Source organism: Phyllostomus discolor, chromosome 3 (assembly GCF_004126475.2).
Source record: "Phyllostomus discolor isolate MPI-MPIP mPhyDis1 chromosome 3, mPhyDis1.pri.v3, whole genome shotgun sequence".
Taxonomy (NCBI): Eukaryota; Metazoa; Chordata; class Mammalia; order Chiroptera; family Phyllostomidae; genus Phyllostomus; species Phyllostomus discolor.
In genome coordinates, this window is record NC_040905.2 from 7,735,864 (window position 1) to 7,754,083 (window position 18,220).

Consider the following 18,220-nt stretch of genomic DNA (forward strand, 5'->3'; position numbering starts at 1 on the left):
TCGCAGGTTCGATTCCCAGCCAGGGTACATGCCTGGGTTGCAGGCCATAACCCCTAGCAACCGCACATTGATGTTTCTCTCTCTCTCTTTCTCCCTCCCTTCCCACTCTAAAAATAAATAAATAAAATCTTAAAAAAAAAAAAAGGAAAAAAATGACAGGGCCAATTACTAGTAAGGAGATTGAAACAGTAATCAAAAACCTCCCAGCAACTAACTTGGACTCAAATAGCTATGCTTTGTCTTTTGTGCCTTGGAAGCATGTCCCAGTTAGCATTTCAGAATAGCAGCCCTGTACAGATAGCAAGAGACCACCCCTCACCGCTCGCTAACTCTGCCCTGTCCAGGAAGACACAGCTCAGACATGACATCCAGGCCCGTAGGACTGGAGAGAGGCCGGCATTGTTGTGACACAGGACGGGCACTCCCCTGGGAACCACAGGAGCCATCTGCAGATTAGGTCTTCTGCTAACTAGCTGAGGACTATGGAGACTGTGTGACTGTGGAAACTGGACATTATACATCCAGGTAGCGTGCTGAGCAAGAAGGGGCACGGAACCATCCAAGTTCCAACTGATGCGGACCCTGGCCTGCAGGGTCCATGTGTTGTGGTTGTTATGAACAAGTGCACATGGACTACAGAAGTCCTGTGGAGAAAAAGGGTTGGCGTGGCTGTTCTCTGAGAGAGTGAGAGGGGGTGCTCTTGCCCCAGCCCCTGCCCAGACAGGCTTTTATTGCTTCTCTGGGTACACTACATGGAGGACAATCCTCATTTACTGTGCACAGGTTTGCTGCAGGTGATTACCTTTTACAGATAACAAAGGAAAGAATGTTGCTGATTACTTCAAAGAGAAGGATGTTACAGATCAGGGGGAAAAGTGGTTGAACTGGCCACACTCCATACTCGGGAGGTTTAGCACAGGCTTTAGGAAGCTACAGTAAGCACTCACTGCCTCAACTCAAGGTGAGGGAGTTTTAGCAAAAGCAAGCCTCATCGCAGTCAAGGTACAATGCAGGCCTGATTCCCCACTGCAGAACCTCTCCGTGGGCATGGTCCCACGTGCCACTCACTCCCCACTGGTTTTCCACGTGGAGGCTGAGCTACATTTCCACATCACGAGAAACGGTTCCCTACACCCGACTCCTCACCAGTCGAGAGGAGATCTGGGACCAGATGCTCACAGGTGCCTTCCTCTCACATTTAGTGCATCTGTGCACCACGTCCATAGCAAACAGCCAATCACTGCACTTTTAGGAGACTCGGGATCCTTAGAAAGTCTTCTCGTCACACCCAGGTACTGATCCTATAGGGCTGCAATCATCCAGTGAATGGGCTTGTCCACAGTTTCCCACCGCACCCGGTTTCAGGAGTTCCCCTTGGTGCTCTGTACCCGGGAGTTCAGTTAGGGCCCTTTATCAAACGCTGTCACAATGCACACTGGGGTTGCACATCAAGTGGGTCTCACTTTACACCAACCCAGACCCCTTCACAGGAAGCACCTTCTTTTGAGGAACGTCTGGTAAAACTCTCCTTTGATGGGGAAACTCCTCTTTTTTAAAAAAGATTTTATTTTATTTATTTTTAGAGAGGGAAGGGAGGGAGAAAGAGAGAGAAAGAGAAACATCAATATGCAGTTGCTGGGGGTCATGACCTGCAACCCAGGCATGTGCCCTGGCTGGGAATCGAACCTGCGACACTTTGGTTCGCAGCCCGAGCTCAATCCACTGAGCTATGCCAGCCAGGGCGGAAACTCCTTTTCACTATTATGGGAAATTCCTCGGACACCTCTCTGTGCTCCCAGCCCCCGTGGCCAGCTGATGGCTACACAATGGTCCCTCATTCAGTGTTGCATAGGCTTCACCCTTCAAGCTAATGGCTGTCTGTCTCAAACCCCACTGATCCGTCATGTGCCTGAGGACTCTCCCCTGGAATTCAGTGCATGGAAATAACATCCCTCACCTAAGGATGATGGGACAGTTCTTTTAATAAGGGTTTTTTAAAAGATGTTATTTATTTATTTTTAGAGAGGGAAGGGAGGGAGAAGGAGAGAGAGAGAAACATCAATTTGCAGTTGCTGGGGGCCGTGGCCTGCAACCCAGGCATATGCCCTGACTGGGAATCGAACCTGCGACACTTTGGTTCACAGCCCGCGCTCAATCCACTGATCTACACCAGCCAGGGTTTAAGGGACAGCTCTTTATGTTGGTTCTTTCACAGGCAACTGGCCGCAGCCTGTGAATCCAAGGGGACATTGTTTTTCTCCTCCCGCTCAGCCTCTCACCTTCAGCCCATGCCTTGTGAAGAGACAACACTCTTTCTAACTGGTCCTGTTAACCCTTGGCTGAAAAAGGAAATCTTCCTACATGGTTGATGTTTTGACTGTAAGTCTGGAGTTTTTGCCCGGCAGGAACAAATAAAAAGACAAACTGTAGGTGCTTCGGTTGTCCCAGCGGGGGCTCCTGCCTCGCCACCAGCTTTCATGTCCCCGAGTGTGCGAACTGCCTGCAAGACCAAGGTAATTGAAAGTTGTGCGTATACCTCTGGTCTCTCGGATATTAGCAGAAATTGCCTCCTGCTGTGGTTGCTTTCTGGCTCAGTGTTCGGAATGAGAAACAGATCATTGCTTTCCTAGCACAAGTAGTGAATACACTTTAACTGGCTCATCAAGGAGGAAAAATCTCAGTGGGCTGGTGCATAATAGGCCTGTGGGCACTCAGTTCGGCTAATCCTATACAAGAATGGCCCAATGTCTCTCCCCCCCACCCTCTCTCTTTCTCTTTCTCTCTCTCCCCCCTGTTCTTTTTTAAAAAGATTTTATTTATTTATTTTTAGAGAGGCAAAGGAGGGAGAGAGAGAGAAACATCAATGTGCGGTTGCTGGGGGCCGTGGCCTGCAACCCAGGTATGTGCCCTGACTGGGAATCGAACCTGCAATGCTTTGGTTCACAGCCCACGCTCAATCCACTGAGCTACACCAGCCAGGGCTCTCCCCTCTTCTTTTTCATTTCTCTTCTCTTGCCTCACCTCTCTTCCTCTCTCTTTCCTACTTCACAGAGAGGGAGAGAGAGAGAGAGAGTAGTAGAACATGCACTTCATCTTATATCCAAAGTATGTAACATCTTTGTTAATTTTCAAGTTTATGATGACCACCTCCACTAGCTGCTACACTTGTCTTACATACAATCCAGATGCTTACGGTGGGTTAGTGGGTGTGCAAGTTTGTGGCTCTAAGAAATTTCGGTGGGCGTAGAAAGTATAGATCCAATAATAAATTGTGGGGTTCAAATTTCTTTATTAATACACATCTTTATCTTAACCCAAAGCAAAAATGATTGACAATTTTATGTGCAGACACCCAATAAGCTGCTGCAGGAGACGCTGGGTAAGCCAGCTGCCCAGTGGAGAGGAGGGTCTCACTCAGATGAGCCACCCGGTCTAGCCAGTCCCTGGCTAGAGTTCCGGTCAGATGTTCCTGCCTGCTACTCTGCAGCCCCCACACACCCCACCTGAACACCAAGAACCTTCTCTCTCTTTCAAGGGGATTACAAGTGCCTTGCACTGGGGAGGGCGGGGAGGCAGGTTGCGCACCGAGCTGTTGGGATGGGGCTCACTGGGTCTCAGGGGAATGACAGCAGCACGTCTGTCGGTCCATCATCAGGACATATGTGCCACGTCACAGGAAGACACTGGCCAGCACAGTCAGGAGACCTTCTGAAGCAGCTGCTCTGCCCAGGTGACTTACAGGGTCCACTTCCATTGTGAGCGGTGATCTGGGGGGTGTGGCTTGGCTCCCCCGTCTCTCGGAAGCTAGTGAAGGCTCATGTACCAGCCAATCCCCTCTTCTCCCTCTGTCCCTCCCCTCACCAGGGTCAGGACGACTTCAATCTGAGCACCTTCTGCTTTCTCCCCCAAGGTGCCGCCCCATCCTCACCAGGTGGCCCCCACCTGGCCTGAGGCAAGGGGAAGGGCAGCAGGGAAGGTCTCACACCCCCTCAATTTTCTCTGCAATCAGTTTTCACGGCAGAAAGAGTCCTTGTTTTCTCAAAGCCCTCTCCTTAGCCATGGAAGACCTTATTTTGGAAGTCTCAAATACGTTTAAAGACATAACGTTGAAAGTTACTTTCTCCTTGCAGACCCACTGTAACAAACCCAATTCTCTTATACACAGTCGTGAGTGTCTCTGTCTAACTAGAGGAAAGGTCAAGTACAAGAATGTTCAAAAGAGAACAAGAAGAAAGCATGCAATTGCGTATTTCAAGGCAGCCTCTTTCTACAACCTCCTTCACTGCTCGCCTCCTTCTCCAACAGCTGGTCGTTAATCCCCTACTTCTCCTTCACTCTTCTCTGTGGAACTTCTTTCTCAGACTGGAGCTGTCAAATCTGCTGGCGGGTTTCCAGGCCTCCTTCTCCCACAGCATTCCGTAATGCCCCCCGCGCCCTCTGCCTCAGCCCGGAAGGGAGTGGCGGCGCAGAAGCAGTGGACACCGACCTCCAGACTAGCGTACGGCTCAAAAGAGACTGAGCTGTCTCCTCCCACATAAATGACAGGTTCGACTCTTTGTTCTGAGAGTTGCATCTGGCCTGGCATTTTCAAATCTATCTCCCCCACCCAGGGTATAAGTCAGCTCCATAATAAACTCTAAAAAACATCATTGGCCTCAGTTAAACATTCCTGAATATTATTGTTTTCAATCAGCTTGACCCTACCTCCTCGTAACTTCCACCCATTATCTCTGAAATGTCACTCGAGGGACAATTTGGGATGTAAAGCTTCAGCAGGGTGAGACCTGGGTACAGCCATCGTGGGAAACGGTATGGAGGTTCCCCCCAAAAATCATAAATAAAATTATCATATGACCCAGCAGTCCCCCATTGGTGGGGTTGTATCCAACGGAATTGAGATCAGAAGCTTGGAGAGATATCTGCCCTCCCACGACCACTGCAGGGTTAGTCCCAACAGCCAAGACACGGAAACATCCCAGGAGTTCCACCACGGACAAACGGATGAGGGGATGTGGTACAGATGCACACCGGAACGCTATGCAGCCTTTATAAAAGGGAGAAAACTCTGCCATTTGTGACAATATGGATAGACTAGGAGGACATTGTGCTAAGTGAAATAATCCAGACCAAAAAAAGACATACTATCTGATCTCACTTATATGTGGAACCTAGGATAGATAGTCAAGCTCATAGAAGTAGAAACGAGAACGGTGGTTGCCAGGGGCTATGGAGAGGCAGCAACGGGGAGATGATGATCAAGGGTGCCGAGTGTCAGTGACATAAGGTGAGTCAGTTCCAGAGACCCCCTGACGGCACAGCTCCAGCCACGGCCAGCCGTAGCACATCTGGCTAGCAACACTCATGGATGCTTAGGGTTTTCTAAGAAGAAAGATCTTACCCTGTATGCATACAATAATAATAATAATAATAATAATAATAATAATATTGGGAGTGGGAGGGAACTTTGGGAAATGATGGGTCTATTTATTGCCTCGATGGGAGTATACTTCTCCTCAAACTCATCGAGTTGTAGTATATATGACATATGCACAGCTTTTTAATGTCAATCATATTCAATAAAGTAGTTTCAAAAAATAAAAATATATTTTAAAACAGCACATTAACCACTCTTCATGGATTCTTTAAAATGAAACATAATACAAATCAAAACATTGCAAAGGATAGCATCTTTAAGGAGTATTTTAATCATTGTCATTTTAATGCAAGCTTTGCAGAAAGGTATTTATCAGTATCAGAAAAATACAGAGATATTATTTGTATATGAAAGCATATTTTAAGTTCCACGTAAGCCCACGCATTTCATCTCCCACAGCTGTTTTCGTTTCGTTTTGATGAAGAATGAAGGAGGAGCAAACTGGAGGCCAATGCTTCAAGTCGATCTACCTCCACGGGCCCTGAAGAGTCTAGCGCGCACCCACATCGGAAAAAAAACGTTCTCTCTAATGAGCAATCACCCCGTGGCTCAGCCCGGAACTGGCGCTTCCCACCAAAGAAAAGGGGGCGGGGCAAACTGGAGGTCTTGGGTGTGACCTGCACTAAAAAAAGCCCCCAAAGCAAGACTGAATCATGTAAGTCCTCAAAGAGGCAGAAGGTGCCCGTAACTAGGACGTGACGCATTCGGCTCCCTCCGAGGAGTCGGTGTTTCCGTCTCCCGACAAGACTGGGGGGAGCCCTGTCCGCTGTGCCGGAGCCAACAGCGTGGCGCACGAGTCACCTTCCCGGGATGAATCGTTGTAACCGTCTTTCTCCATCCGAGGTCCCCTATCTGTACGCGGGTTCACCGAGCGGGCTGCTTCTCTAACGTTTCTGTCCCCTAGTCCAGCTGCAGAGGGTATTCTGGCCCCGTGGGCGGGGTCACCCAGACTTAAAGGGAGCATTTGCGTTTCTCTGCCTAACTCTCTAATTTTCCGATGAAAAAGTTCAAATCCAGAGAAGTGAGCAGTTTCTCCAAAAACAGAGTTAACTCAGGCAGAGGTTCATGAAAACTCTTCAACTTGACTGATATTTTATTTTATTTTATTTTTTATTTTTTTTTTATTTTAATCATTGTTATTTTATTTTTTAAGGAAAAAGAGTATCTATCGGATGAAGGTCTGGCTTCCGCGGGCAGCTGGGGGCTGAGGGCGCAGGGGCCCTGGAGGGAAGGAGACAGAATGCGCCCCCCGCTGGGGATGGTGAAGGGCTCAGTTGTGGGACGTCCCCACGGGCCACAGCCTCTGCCGGATTCCCAGCAAGCCCCCCGGCGGCCAGGAGCCTACTGGGCGTCCCCCTCACAAGGCTCTATGCTGGTGACCGAGACGTTCTGCCCTTGACACCTCAGAGCGCCGGCCTCACACTCCGTCATCGTCCTCTGCTCGCCGTTCACCTCCGCGCAGACGCTGATGCCTTGCTCCTCGCACTCCGAGGCCTCTCTGCAGACACAGTTGGTGCCCTGGTCTGCAAAGATAAGCGAGAGGGGCTTACTGGCACGCGGTGCAGACGGTCGAGTGAAGGCCCTTTATCTCCAAAGTCACGACCTGGGGGTGGTGAGCAACCCATAGGAGCTCCAGCCTCCGGGGATGGAACCCACCGCCCCCTGCTGGCTCCACTCAGAAGAAGCAGGTTTGGAAGCTGGTGCCAGGGCTGCTGTCATTGTTGGGACCACAGAAGGTGGTTCTCCCAAGGCGAGAGGAGTCCAGCTCACTCCTCGTCCAGGCTGCTGTGTCCCTGTGACTCAGAATCCCAGTGGGATCCACCAACCACCCCATCGCCAAATGAGGAGACCTCAGCAAAGAGCGGAGTGGCGAGGGTCAAAGGGAGACAAAGAGCCAAACACTCAAACTTGGTTTGGGAGAAAGGACATGGAGCACAAAGGGCCCCACGTCCCGCAAAAAGAATAAAAATAAAAACGGAAGAGAAATAGGCTGTGGAGGGTAGCACCGTGTGCGCTGAAGTGTCGAGGCCGGAACACAGCAGCCAGGTGCCTCCAGAAGGGAAGCGACAAGGCCTGCCAGCCAGCCGTGGTGACTGCCGGACCCAAAGGGACCGTAGCTGGAGCTACGGGTGTCGTTGTCTGTGCTGGAGACAGACGGGGAAACTGAGGGCAGTGACCTAGCCCTCTGCCCTTGGGGGTACAGCCGACACCAAGGGAGGCGGGCCATGCCTGTGGTGGTGGTGAAGGTCATTGTGAGTGCCCTTGGACACAGCACCAGAAATATGGAATGGCAACTGAAGAAAGTACCTCCTCTTTCTATTCTCCCCAAATCCCTGGGTCCTTCCAGGAGAGAGCGTCAGCTTGGCCCGGCAGGTCTGAAACACCTCCCCAGCCCTGCACTCCCTGCATCCCAAGGAATCGGGCTCCCTCCAGCTCCCAGCAGCATCTGGTGGAGGCCACACCCTCGTTTTGTTTCAGTTCAAGTATTTTGATAGTTCCTTGATACTTATATTATAGCAAGTGAGGCTTCCTTTTAAGAAAATGATATAAAGTTTCTTTTTTAAAAAAACAGTTATTATGAGTCTATTTTTTATGAAATTGAGATTTTTACTGACATGCAGATGTGCTTTTGAGTTATGTTGATCCGAAGGGGTTCTACTAACAATGGAACACTTTAGCACGAAGTCACGAGATGTTAAAAATAGTACAGCACAATACACACAGCTATGCCTTCCACGGCCCCAACTGCAGAGAGCGGGAGAAGGCAGCTACCCAGCCTGCAGGGAACCGTGCTTTCAGGTGGCCTTCACAGCGGCTGGAAGCCCAGAGCTCCGTCCAGGAAGAGCGTGTGGGGCCGGTCTGTGCCCCGGAGATAGCTGCACTGGATGCCAAACTCTGCTCCCCCGCTCCGCCTCTTCCTGGGCCTCCCTGCCTGGGGGCCAGCACCAGCCAGAGCCTCAGTCCACGCCGCCCACTCAGTCCTCCCTGATCACCCCTCATCAGTGGACTGGATGGATGGCAGGCCTCTCTCTTTGCGCAGACCCCACGGACACACACGCTGTGTGGTTTCTGTCTGGATCGAGCTTGTCCATGGTCAGCAGTGACCTCAAGGCCAGGGTCCTGCACCCACGTCTCCTATGCTCACAGGAATGTCCAGCCACCTCTAGAACAAGCCGGAGACTCGCCATAGGAAGGCATATTTTCTTCTGGAAACGGCCCATGAGACTTTTGCGACCAGGGGCCTGAAAGGCTATGAGACTTTTGAAAGCACCTGGACTCAGCAAATTCTGGGAGGGAGAGACGAGTGGCCTTGCTAGCTGCTTGTGACAGATGTAGCCTGGTTGGTCTGAATTCCCCGTTGGTGCCAATGGCCTCACATGACACTGGAGAGGGTGCTGTGGCCCTTGTGCCTAAGTGGGCCCTGGGGCTGGTGCCGCCACATGGAGAGGCCGTTCAAGGAGGGGCCTGTGTGAGCTCCAAGGCGGGTGTTAGCATCACGGCTGCACACCCAGCCCCGTCCCTGAAGGTACTACACTTGGTATGGCGTCCAGAGCTTGGCAGTAGCCTGTACCACGGACCCCAGCAGCTGACCCAATTCTTGCTCCAAGTAGAGAGAGAAAACTGGCCAAATTCAGGTCAGCACTCAGCCCCTGACACAGACATGCCCCTCGGGGACGGGCAAGGCTCTCTGCTGGCCCAGCAGTATGAGGACTTGCAAAGGTGCGGGTAGAACTCCCTGGCACAAGTAGTTCAGGGCTGAGCCCTTGCCACAGGGCCGGCTGGTTGCACTGTTGGGTACAGCACCCCTGGCTAGCGCTCCGCACGGGTGCATGGGTGCATGGCTGCATGGGGACAAGGGGGCTGCGGAAAGGGCTACTCGGCCCCAGCTTTTCCCTCTTGGAAGAGCCAAAACTCCAGGTACACAATATGCATGATACAAGGACAGGGCAAAAACCATGAAGGCAGAATGGGACCCCCTGAGGTACGGGAAGACATTCAGACCAGCAGGGATGGGTTCTTGGCCTCCAGGTACTTGACCCAACCTGCCTCCCAGGTTGCCCTCAGACCAGCCGGAGCCTCTGACACCCTCAGGGGTCTGTGCTGATCCTCTGCAGAACTAGAAAATGACGTTTCTCTAAACCTCAGCACTATTGCTTTAGCAGTTTTACAGTTTCAACTAAAAAACTCTTTCTTGCTTTGGCAGCACAAATACTAACATTGGAACGATGCAGAGATTACCACGGCCCCTGGGCAGCGATGGCATGCACACTGGGGGCCCATTCCATACTTTTTTTAAATGGAAGAAAAGAAATGCCCCTTACCGTCACATTTTTCCCACAGTGGGCACGCGCCGCATGCTTTCGTGGCCGAGGCAGGGTGTCTGCAGGTGTCTGCGCCCGTCAGCGTGAACTGCAGGCCCTGGCAGCGCACAGCTCGCAGCTTGCACACCGTCAGGGGCAGCACCCGGCCCCTCCTCTCGTCCCGAGCACACACCTCCAAGGAAGACCTGGAACGCATGTTTTTAGTTATGTTCTTTTCATTCCTTCAGAGCTGAGGGTGAGAAGTGACAGGTGAAACTCTGTGGCAAAAAGGTGAAACAGACACTCACAGCCCTTCCTTATACGGGCCCAACCCCCACCAGGGGCGTCCCACCTTGGGGCGTCTCTGGGCCACACTGGAAGAAGAGTTGTCTTGGGCCGCACATTAAATACACAGCACAAAATAGTCTCATCATGTTTTAGGTAAACGTATGGTTTTGTGTTGGGCTGCATTCACAGCCACCCTGGGCCGCATGCAACCCTGCGGGCTGTGAGTTGGACAGCCTTCTAAAAGAATGTTTTTTGCTCTGTATTTGCTCCTGATGTTTAGAGAGCTGAGACAGCTAGTGCCAACCTAGTTTCATCTGGAACAGATCAGATACCGCAAATCAGAAGAGAAGGCAAGATGTGCGAGGGACCACTGGTAGGCTGATGACAGGAGAGGGACAGAGAGTACGCTGAGATCCAACACTCAGAAGCCATGGTTAGGTGAGGCCACGGACCACAGGACGTACGGGTCCTTCCAGCCCAGAGGTCGGTGCCCAAACCCTCAAGGGAAGATGAAACTCTGCTTTGAGGCTATGTTTTAGTGTCTGCATTTACAAAATACTCGAGAAGTAGTTCCATAAAGAATGATTCCTAGCCCTGGCTGGCGTAGCTCAGTGGATTGAGCATGGGCTGCGAACCAAAGCGTCGCGGGTTCGATTCCCAGTCAGGGCACATACCTGAGTTGCAGGCCATGGCCCCCCAGCAACCGCACATTGATGTTTCTCTCTCTCTCTTTCTCCTTCCCTTCCCTCTCTTAAAATAAATAAATAAATAAATAAATCTTAAAATAAAAAAAGAATGATTCCTTTTTTCCTTAAGCATTGGTGCCAAAATGATGAGATGCAGCTTTTAGAAATGTCACTGATGAAAACAGCTCCATCTCAGAATGTGGATGGATAAGGGAGGCATTACTGTAGGGAAAGCTTAGACAATGAAGCATTTTTGTAAAGTAGACAATGTCCATCTTTACTTGTACTTGTGTTTAGCTCTAATTTTCTCTTCTCTGACCAAGTGCTGTATTTACTTGGAGTTATTTATTTACACAATGAAAACCAATCTTCGTATCTCTTTTCCATTGGCTTATTTAAAATTTAAATAGAACTACCCAAAACAGCTTCAAAGACAGAGACTTGGCGAGGCCCCCGTGTTGATGGGATCCGACCTGTAAACTCACACACACCACGTCTACAAACAGCAGACTGCAGACAAAGTCAGTGAATCGGGGAAGTTGGAAAGCCGATGGAAGTGAATCAGAGTAAGCGAGGCTTGAGAGAAAATAACAGCCGTCAGAACATTCAGGCCCAACAGCATTGCCAGTCACACTATTTCGTTGTGTTCTCCTTCCCGCAAGAAGTTCTTCCAGGTCAGACACCACCAGAGTCACCGCCACCCACTGCAGGGGTTCATGGAGTTGGATGTGTCGATAATAATAATTGAAAGTCAAGTAATTGGCCTGTAAATCTGTGTTCTGATTAAGCCCGGGTACATGGACATATTTCTCCCACTTGCCTCTCTGGCGTCCCTCTCCCTCTTGCCTACCCTTCCTGGATGGCTGCTGCATCTGACACATCAACAGACTTCCCTGTCCTCTCGCTTTGGGGGCATTTAATCAGTGGGAGCAGTGGCAGGAGACTGGAAGGAGAGGGGCAGGCAGGTGGGGGTTATTCCCCTGGGTCCCTCCTCAGCTATCATCTCCACCCTCTTTATGTCTAGGGTCTTGTAAAGGCTCCTCCCTTGCTCCTTTGGGCTTGGGCATGGATAAGTACCCACCCTGTGACTCGCCCAGGACACTGCCCTGTGGCTGGCACTGTCCTTCATGTTTCCACTCTCCAGTTAACAGTCCCACGTGTCATCCTCCTCTGTCTTAATTTAATCATGCCAGCGGTACTGGCTAAGACCGTGGTGAGGACATCTAGGAACTCCCTCGGGTCTCCTTCTACCATGAACTGGTCTTCAGCCGGGTGGCATCTTACAAAGCTATCTAGAGACAGACATTCAGGGATCAGAAACCCACTGCTTTTCTCACTGTGGGCATGGCTTTCTGTCTCAGGATTTCGGTCCCAATCCTCTCGAGCTCTAAATCCTCGGGTGGCAGTCTCGTCTTTTTGCACCATTTCACATGTAAAATAGGCAGCGCTCAAGGAGTCCTTCAGCCCCTCTCTAGCCAGGTTAGATGCCTCCGGCCGTCAGCTCTGGCGACCCCGGCAAACAGCAGGCAGCAGATGGAGCAGATTAACAAGCAAAGATCCTTAATGCGTGGTAAGCAGCACCTTGGATCTAACAGAGACTAGCACCTAAGGAATCGTTTTATTTATCTTGAGTAAAATGAAACAGAGACTCGAGCAAAGATGGGGCTTACCGACATTCATTGGGCAGTTTACAAACACATCTTGAATTCTTCACTTTCTCCCAGGGCTGACATACAGGTGCTGCCGATGTCAAAGGGGCAGCATCTAAGAAGCAAGAGACACAGGAGGTGTGGTCATCGGGAGAACAGCTTCTTCGTGGTCAACACCATATCATTTTCATTGCTGAACCTGGCTCGGTAATAGTCTCAACTGCCACAAGTGTGTACAGTAAAAATACAAAATGCTGGAAAGCATTTTACAAGAGATAGAGCGTTCTATGGAGCACCCTAAAAATCATGTCATCGGTCATGGTCACTACCATTTCTGGAGCATTTACTATTAGCTATGCACCCTTTATACACTATGATACTCAACTCCCCTTAACAAATGCCCACTTAAGAGATGAAGAAAGTGAAAAATCAGAAAAGTTAGAAAGTTGGTGCCCGTTCACACATTTAACAGACTGGCCAGGCCAGGATTCAAGTTGGCGTCTGTCCGAATCCAAGGCTGGTGGGCCAGGGTCCCTTTTAGCAGGAAGTTGGTGGTTAGTGTTCACTTCGACAGCGCATATGCTAAAATTGCACAGTAGATTATGCAATAGTAGAATGACACGAAGGAGATTAGCACAGGCCCTGTACAAGAATGACACACAAACTTGTCATAGGCACAGATGACAGTACGAGACTAGACTTTGGGCAGTGAGCATGCAGCAAATTATACAGATGTTGTATTATAAAGTTGGACACCTTAAATTTATATAAGGTTATCAACCAATGTTACTCCAATCAATTTTTAATTTTTTTAAAAAGCTGGTGTTTGCTGGACAGCATTTTGCCCAGTGTCCCTTCAAAGGACTAGGCAACAGAACTATGACTTCACTTAAACACGGAGAATTCCTTGGAATCTCCAGGAGATCTGTAACCACCTCTCACGTGTAATGTCCAAGCGGCCTCCCTTCAACAGGGAGTAGATGTCTGGAGGTTCTCCCATGAATAGAAACCTTCCCATTGTTTTAGGTTTTCTACAAACTGATCGGCAGTTAGCCATCATTCCAGTTTCAACGGGAAAACACCATGGTCCAAATTATAAAAGCATCATTTGACCTGCATTGCTTTGGCTGTACTGACTGCAATGGCAATAATCTACAACACTGATATTCCTTTTCCCACCAGCTTCTTTACAATGGAATTTTCAGTGCCTTATAAAACCAGTTACCTGTTGAAAAATACACCTGCAAAGCAGTAAGAAAGGGCTGAAGAGCATGTTTTCATGGATGCACAAACCATGCAATACGTCCTAACTTTGGAAGGCTTGGGAGCTTTTAGACACAACAGGACAACCTCCTGAACCAGACATTTGTAAACTAGAGGATGTGCAGAACACCTGCCACATCCGCGCCCTCCGTCACGAGCACTTCCTCTTTGAACACTTCCCTTTAGAGCGGTGTACCCGAAATGCTGTGCAGTGCCTTGAATCGTATCCTAGGCAATAAGAAGGCTATTAGTGGAAAAACTGGTCATGTGAAAACAAAGTCTGTAGTTTAGCCGATAGTACTGTAATAATATTGTCTTAGTTTGTCTTAGTTTTGACCAACTAAATTATGTCAAGTTATGTGAAATGTTAACATTATGGAAAGGTGGGTAAAAGGTATATAGAAAAGATACTTGCAATTTTTCTGAAACCTAAAATTATATATATATATATATATATATATATATATATATATATATGGTATTATCTAGATTGGTGCTTCTCACCAGTGGCAATTTTGCAACCCAGGGACATTATGTAATGGAGTGCAGTCAGGGGGGCCCCCCAAAGAGGGATTTGTAATGGGGTCCAGAACTCAGGGTGTCTAGGAAATATTAAAAATATAGGATATCCTCATCCCCACAAGTCTGAACTAGAGTGGGGGTGCGGGGCGGGGGGAATGGGATACATGGAGCAGGCCTATTGAGAGTTGTTTTATATAGCAACAGCTTTGTAACAGTTTTGTAAATGACTCAGGAATGGTCATTTAACATAACTATAACCTTTAACTGGTTTCATGGATATGTTAAATAGCTGTGGCCATGCTTTGAGCCAGGGAGAAGGGAGTGACTTCCACCCAAGACATAACTGGGAAGCAACGCCCCCTCATTATAGCACCTGCATAGCACCTGCGTGGGAGTTTGGAGATGATTGGCACCACACCACGGGGCCATGCCTGCCCGGACTTACTGTGGCAGCCCAGAAAAGCTGGAAAAAAAATACGGGAATGCTGGCAGGTGTAGCCAAATGTGGGAGGAGTCAGAAATGGGGCTGCAGAGGAAGATTGGCGCTGGGATTTAAACCCGAGAAAGGCAGCCTTGGGAGAGGAGAACTATGGAGCTTTGACGAGAAGGGGGACCCACACGGTTTTGGGGGTCTTTTTGCCACATAGCTTAGGAAACAAGAAAGCAAGCCAGAGCTCTTAGCAGCGGTGCAGCGCTCTCTCTTAGCAGTTTGGAAGAAAGCAGGAGAGACGCTGTGGGAAGGAAAGGGGCGGAAGGACTCTTGCTGGTGGGCCAGGAGAAGGTGCCACGTGGGTTTGGATTAAGAAGTGGAGATCCAGATGACACAGCCGATGGTGCTGGGAACCATGGAAAGCCTGCAGCCGAGCACGGATTACTGGTAAGAACCAGGGGCTACCTGAGCCATGGACTTCTATTTCTTTTCCTGAGATGCAGTACCCTGGACTGGGCAAAGCGGGGAATGAAGGGCTGTGTGTGTGTTTGTGGGCGTTTTAAGGGACTTTGGGATTTTGATGAAGACATTAGGTCATTGCTCTTAAGTCTGTATAACTTTTGAATAAATAATTCCTTTCCTTTTCACCAATCTCTGACATTAAGAGCTATAATTCCCTGGTGGTGGGCAAGGCGGACCTCATACAGGGGGACCCCAAGAGGAGGGGCATGTCCATTCAGTAATAGAATCTCGTCCCCCCTCGGGTCCCTTTGGTAACAATTTGACAATGTCTAAAGACATGTTTGGTTGTCACTGGGGGTGCTACTGACATCTAGTGGCTGGAAGTCAGGATGCTGCTGAATTTCTCACAGAGCATAGCACAGAGAGTCATCACCACAAAGAATGATCAGGCCCCGAATTCCACAGTGCTGGAGTTGAGAAAATTTAAACTAAAATGCACCAAATCTAAAGTTCAATGCTAAAGCCATGGAAATTATTGCTGCATTATGATTAGAACCTCATTTGCTAATCACTTGAGATTTTAAATATTTGCTAAATATTTATTATAATTTGTGAAAATTCCTTATAGAATTACCTAGGCCAAAGGCTTTGGCGTTTAAAAAGAAAACCTTGTTTTCTTTGTAGCTCAATTAATCAAACAAACATGCAATTAGGGCCCATATAGAGTGTGGACCTTTACTATTTTAAAACCAAATCACCTGCTCATCAAGACTAAATACTAAGGGAATGAGGGTTTAGTGTTTAATAGGTACCAAGTTTCAGTTTGGAAGGATGAGAAGTTCTGGAGATGGAGGAGGTGAAGGTTACACAATCATGTGGATGTACTTAATGCCACTGAACTGTACATTTAAAATGGTTAACGTGGCCGATTTTATGGTATGTATATTTTGCCACAATAAAAAAAGACTAAATATTGACACAGCAGGTATTTTAACACATTCACTTTGGAGGCTGACAAACTTGGATTTTTGTTAGTTATAGGCTCAGTTTTAAAAAGGTAGTTATTCATATCTACACCTTCTGAAACCATGCGGGTCTGAAAAACATTCTTAACTAAAACTTAAATAGAATGTGCTGCTACGTGGGAGACAGTTCATGCCACACTGTGCTCCGAGGCGGCCGCAGCAGACACTTCAGGGAGACAGGCACGCCCTCTCCTTTGGCATTCAGGAGCAACCTCATCCATCGTGCGTTGCTCTCTCTAACGGCAGAGTCACTGGCGCAGGTGCATTCCTTCACACGTGCAAACAAATTGCAAACAGGCAAGTAAATGGGTGTGTGCGCTTCCGTGCACGGAGAGAAAAAGCAACCGTCTCTGGTAGGACCTTCGACCCTGGACTGCACGTGGCAGCTGGGTGCTGGGCACTCCATGGGACAGGCTGCCTTCCTCGTGTGTCCACTCCCTTTCACACCACTGCCCACGGCGGCGGTCCCAGGGCGCACCACGCGGCCTGCTCTTGGCGGCTGTGCCCACCTCACTCACTCGACGGCATCTCTCATGGCGTCTAGTGCTTCGTGCTCACTAGAAAGGACAGGTTTCAGCACCAAACTCAACATCACAGCCAAGGGAAATAAGAACACCATGTAAAATGGGATGCAAGAGGGTTTTTCTTCTTTCCCGTTTTAATCATTTCAAACATTTTTTAGTTTTGTTTGTAAAAAAGTAAACAAAGAAGAAATAAAAGGTTAATTTTTAAAAAATCCATTTCATCTTAAATATCTCTAAAAAAGAAATGACTTGGCTTTCCAAATCTTTTTCTACCTCAAGTTCCAAAACACTGTTTTAATTTGCTTAATATTCAAAACGCTGCATTTTTTTGGATTTACACTATTTAGAACAACTTCACAAACCACAGTACTTTTCCTTCATCACTTCTGCTTTGCAATGTTAAATGTAAATGCTTTTAAAATTTTAATTTCAAAAATACTAATAAACTCTCTGAAAGCCCATAAATAAAACATACAGAACTTCATGTAATTATTATGTCAATTTTGTACTCAATAAAAGTGTATTTAGAATCAGGAAGAAACCAGCAATTTGCTTTTAAAAATCCTTTTCCTTGGCACCATCAGTGATACAAAGCCCGTCCATGATATAAGGGGTTTTGTTACAATTTTAGAATCACCAGGGCTCTTCTCGCCTTCCTTTCATCCTGTGACTCTACGTGTGCCACGTATCGAAGCCTGTCACTTGGTCTATGAACTGACCTCCTTCCCATGGAGGGACAGGGGTGGAGGCAAGGACTCAGCAGTCACGGTGACTCAGGGCCACCAAGGACCGCCACCAGGACCGTCACTCTCTGGAGTGCGGGCATCCCTGGACAAGCCTGGACCGCTCACCTTTGTGCACACAACGGATGTCCTTTATCTCCGGGTTCCACTTGAGGCTGGATCCACAGAGAACTGTCGAAGGCCCTTCCAAGGACATGCCGTCTGAACAGGAAAAGGTCACCTTATCGCCGATGGTGTAGGAAGGCTGCTGGGGCTGACTCTGAAGGCCATCCCTCAGTGCAGGGAGAACACAGGCCATTTCTGAAGATAAACACACACACACACACACAGAACACAACGGTCATGGCTGTCCTGCACCATCTGTGTAAAAGCAGGGCAGCCTTGCATGGTGCTCATGGACGTGCTCTGCTTTTTCACATGAGAAGACAAGACACTCCCCACTGCGTCCCACATGAAATCGACCAAGGAATGACTGAAGGCCAAAACAGTTCCCACCCTCCACGCCTACCCTCACAGCAATGTGACGATCTAAAATAAATTAGCTTATACACAGAACCCTATAGTTCAGCCTGCTGCCAAAACTAGGATTTTCACCACTGCCACTTATCTCTCCGGTCCGGTTAAGCCCCGCTAGAATTTTCCCAAGAACTATGCTCGCTGTTGTGTGATTAGCATGTATCCAGTTGGATATTTTACTATCCGGAATTTTTGAAGAGCTGCCTTTAACCTTGCAACCATACAAGTGTGAAATGCTGTTTCTCATCTCTTTTCTTTCTTGCTTGATTAGTTCATTAGTTCAAATTTTCTACTTGAAAAAACAGCCAAGAGAAAAATGAGATGCATGCATAGCGATGGAAAGCGAGTCAGAATTCACAATTTTAAAAAATCCTGGA

At 48.5% G+C, this 18,220-nt stretch overlaps 1 protein-coding gene and 1 pseudogene across 1 annotated transcript in view; one reads left to right on the top strand and one right to left on the bottom strand.

Moving 5' to 3' along the window:
* Nucleotides 1-6,584: 6,584 nt before the first annotated feature.
* The window catches only part of C7 (complement C7), a 52,587-nt gene continuing 40,951 nt past the window's right edge, over nt 6,585-18,220 (bottom strand). The window contains exons 15-18 of the mRNA XM_028523415.2: nt 17,436-17,627; nt 12,380-12,473; nt 9,757-9,941; nt 6,585-6,957 (exon numbers count right to left, since the gene is read on the bottom strand). Of these exons, the coding sequence (XP_028379216.1) occupies nt 6,776-6,957; nt 9,757-9,941; nt 12,380-12,473; nt 17,436-17,627 (653 nt within the window). The 3' untranslated portion in view covers nt 6,585-6,775. The remainder of the gene's footprint in view (nt 6,958-9,756; nt 9,942-12,379; nt 12,474-17,435; nt 17,628-18,220) is intronic.
* Nucleotides 9,627-9,726, top strand: LOC114514122 (annotated as a pseudogene).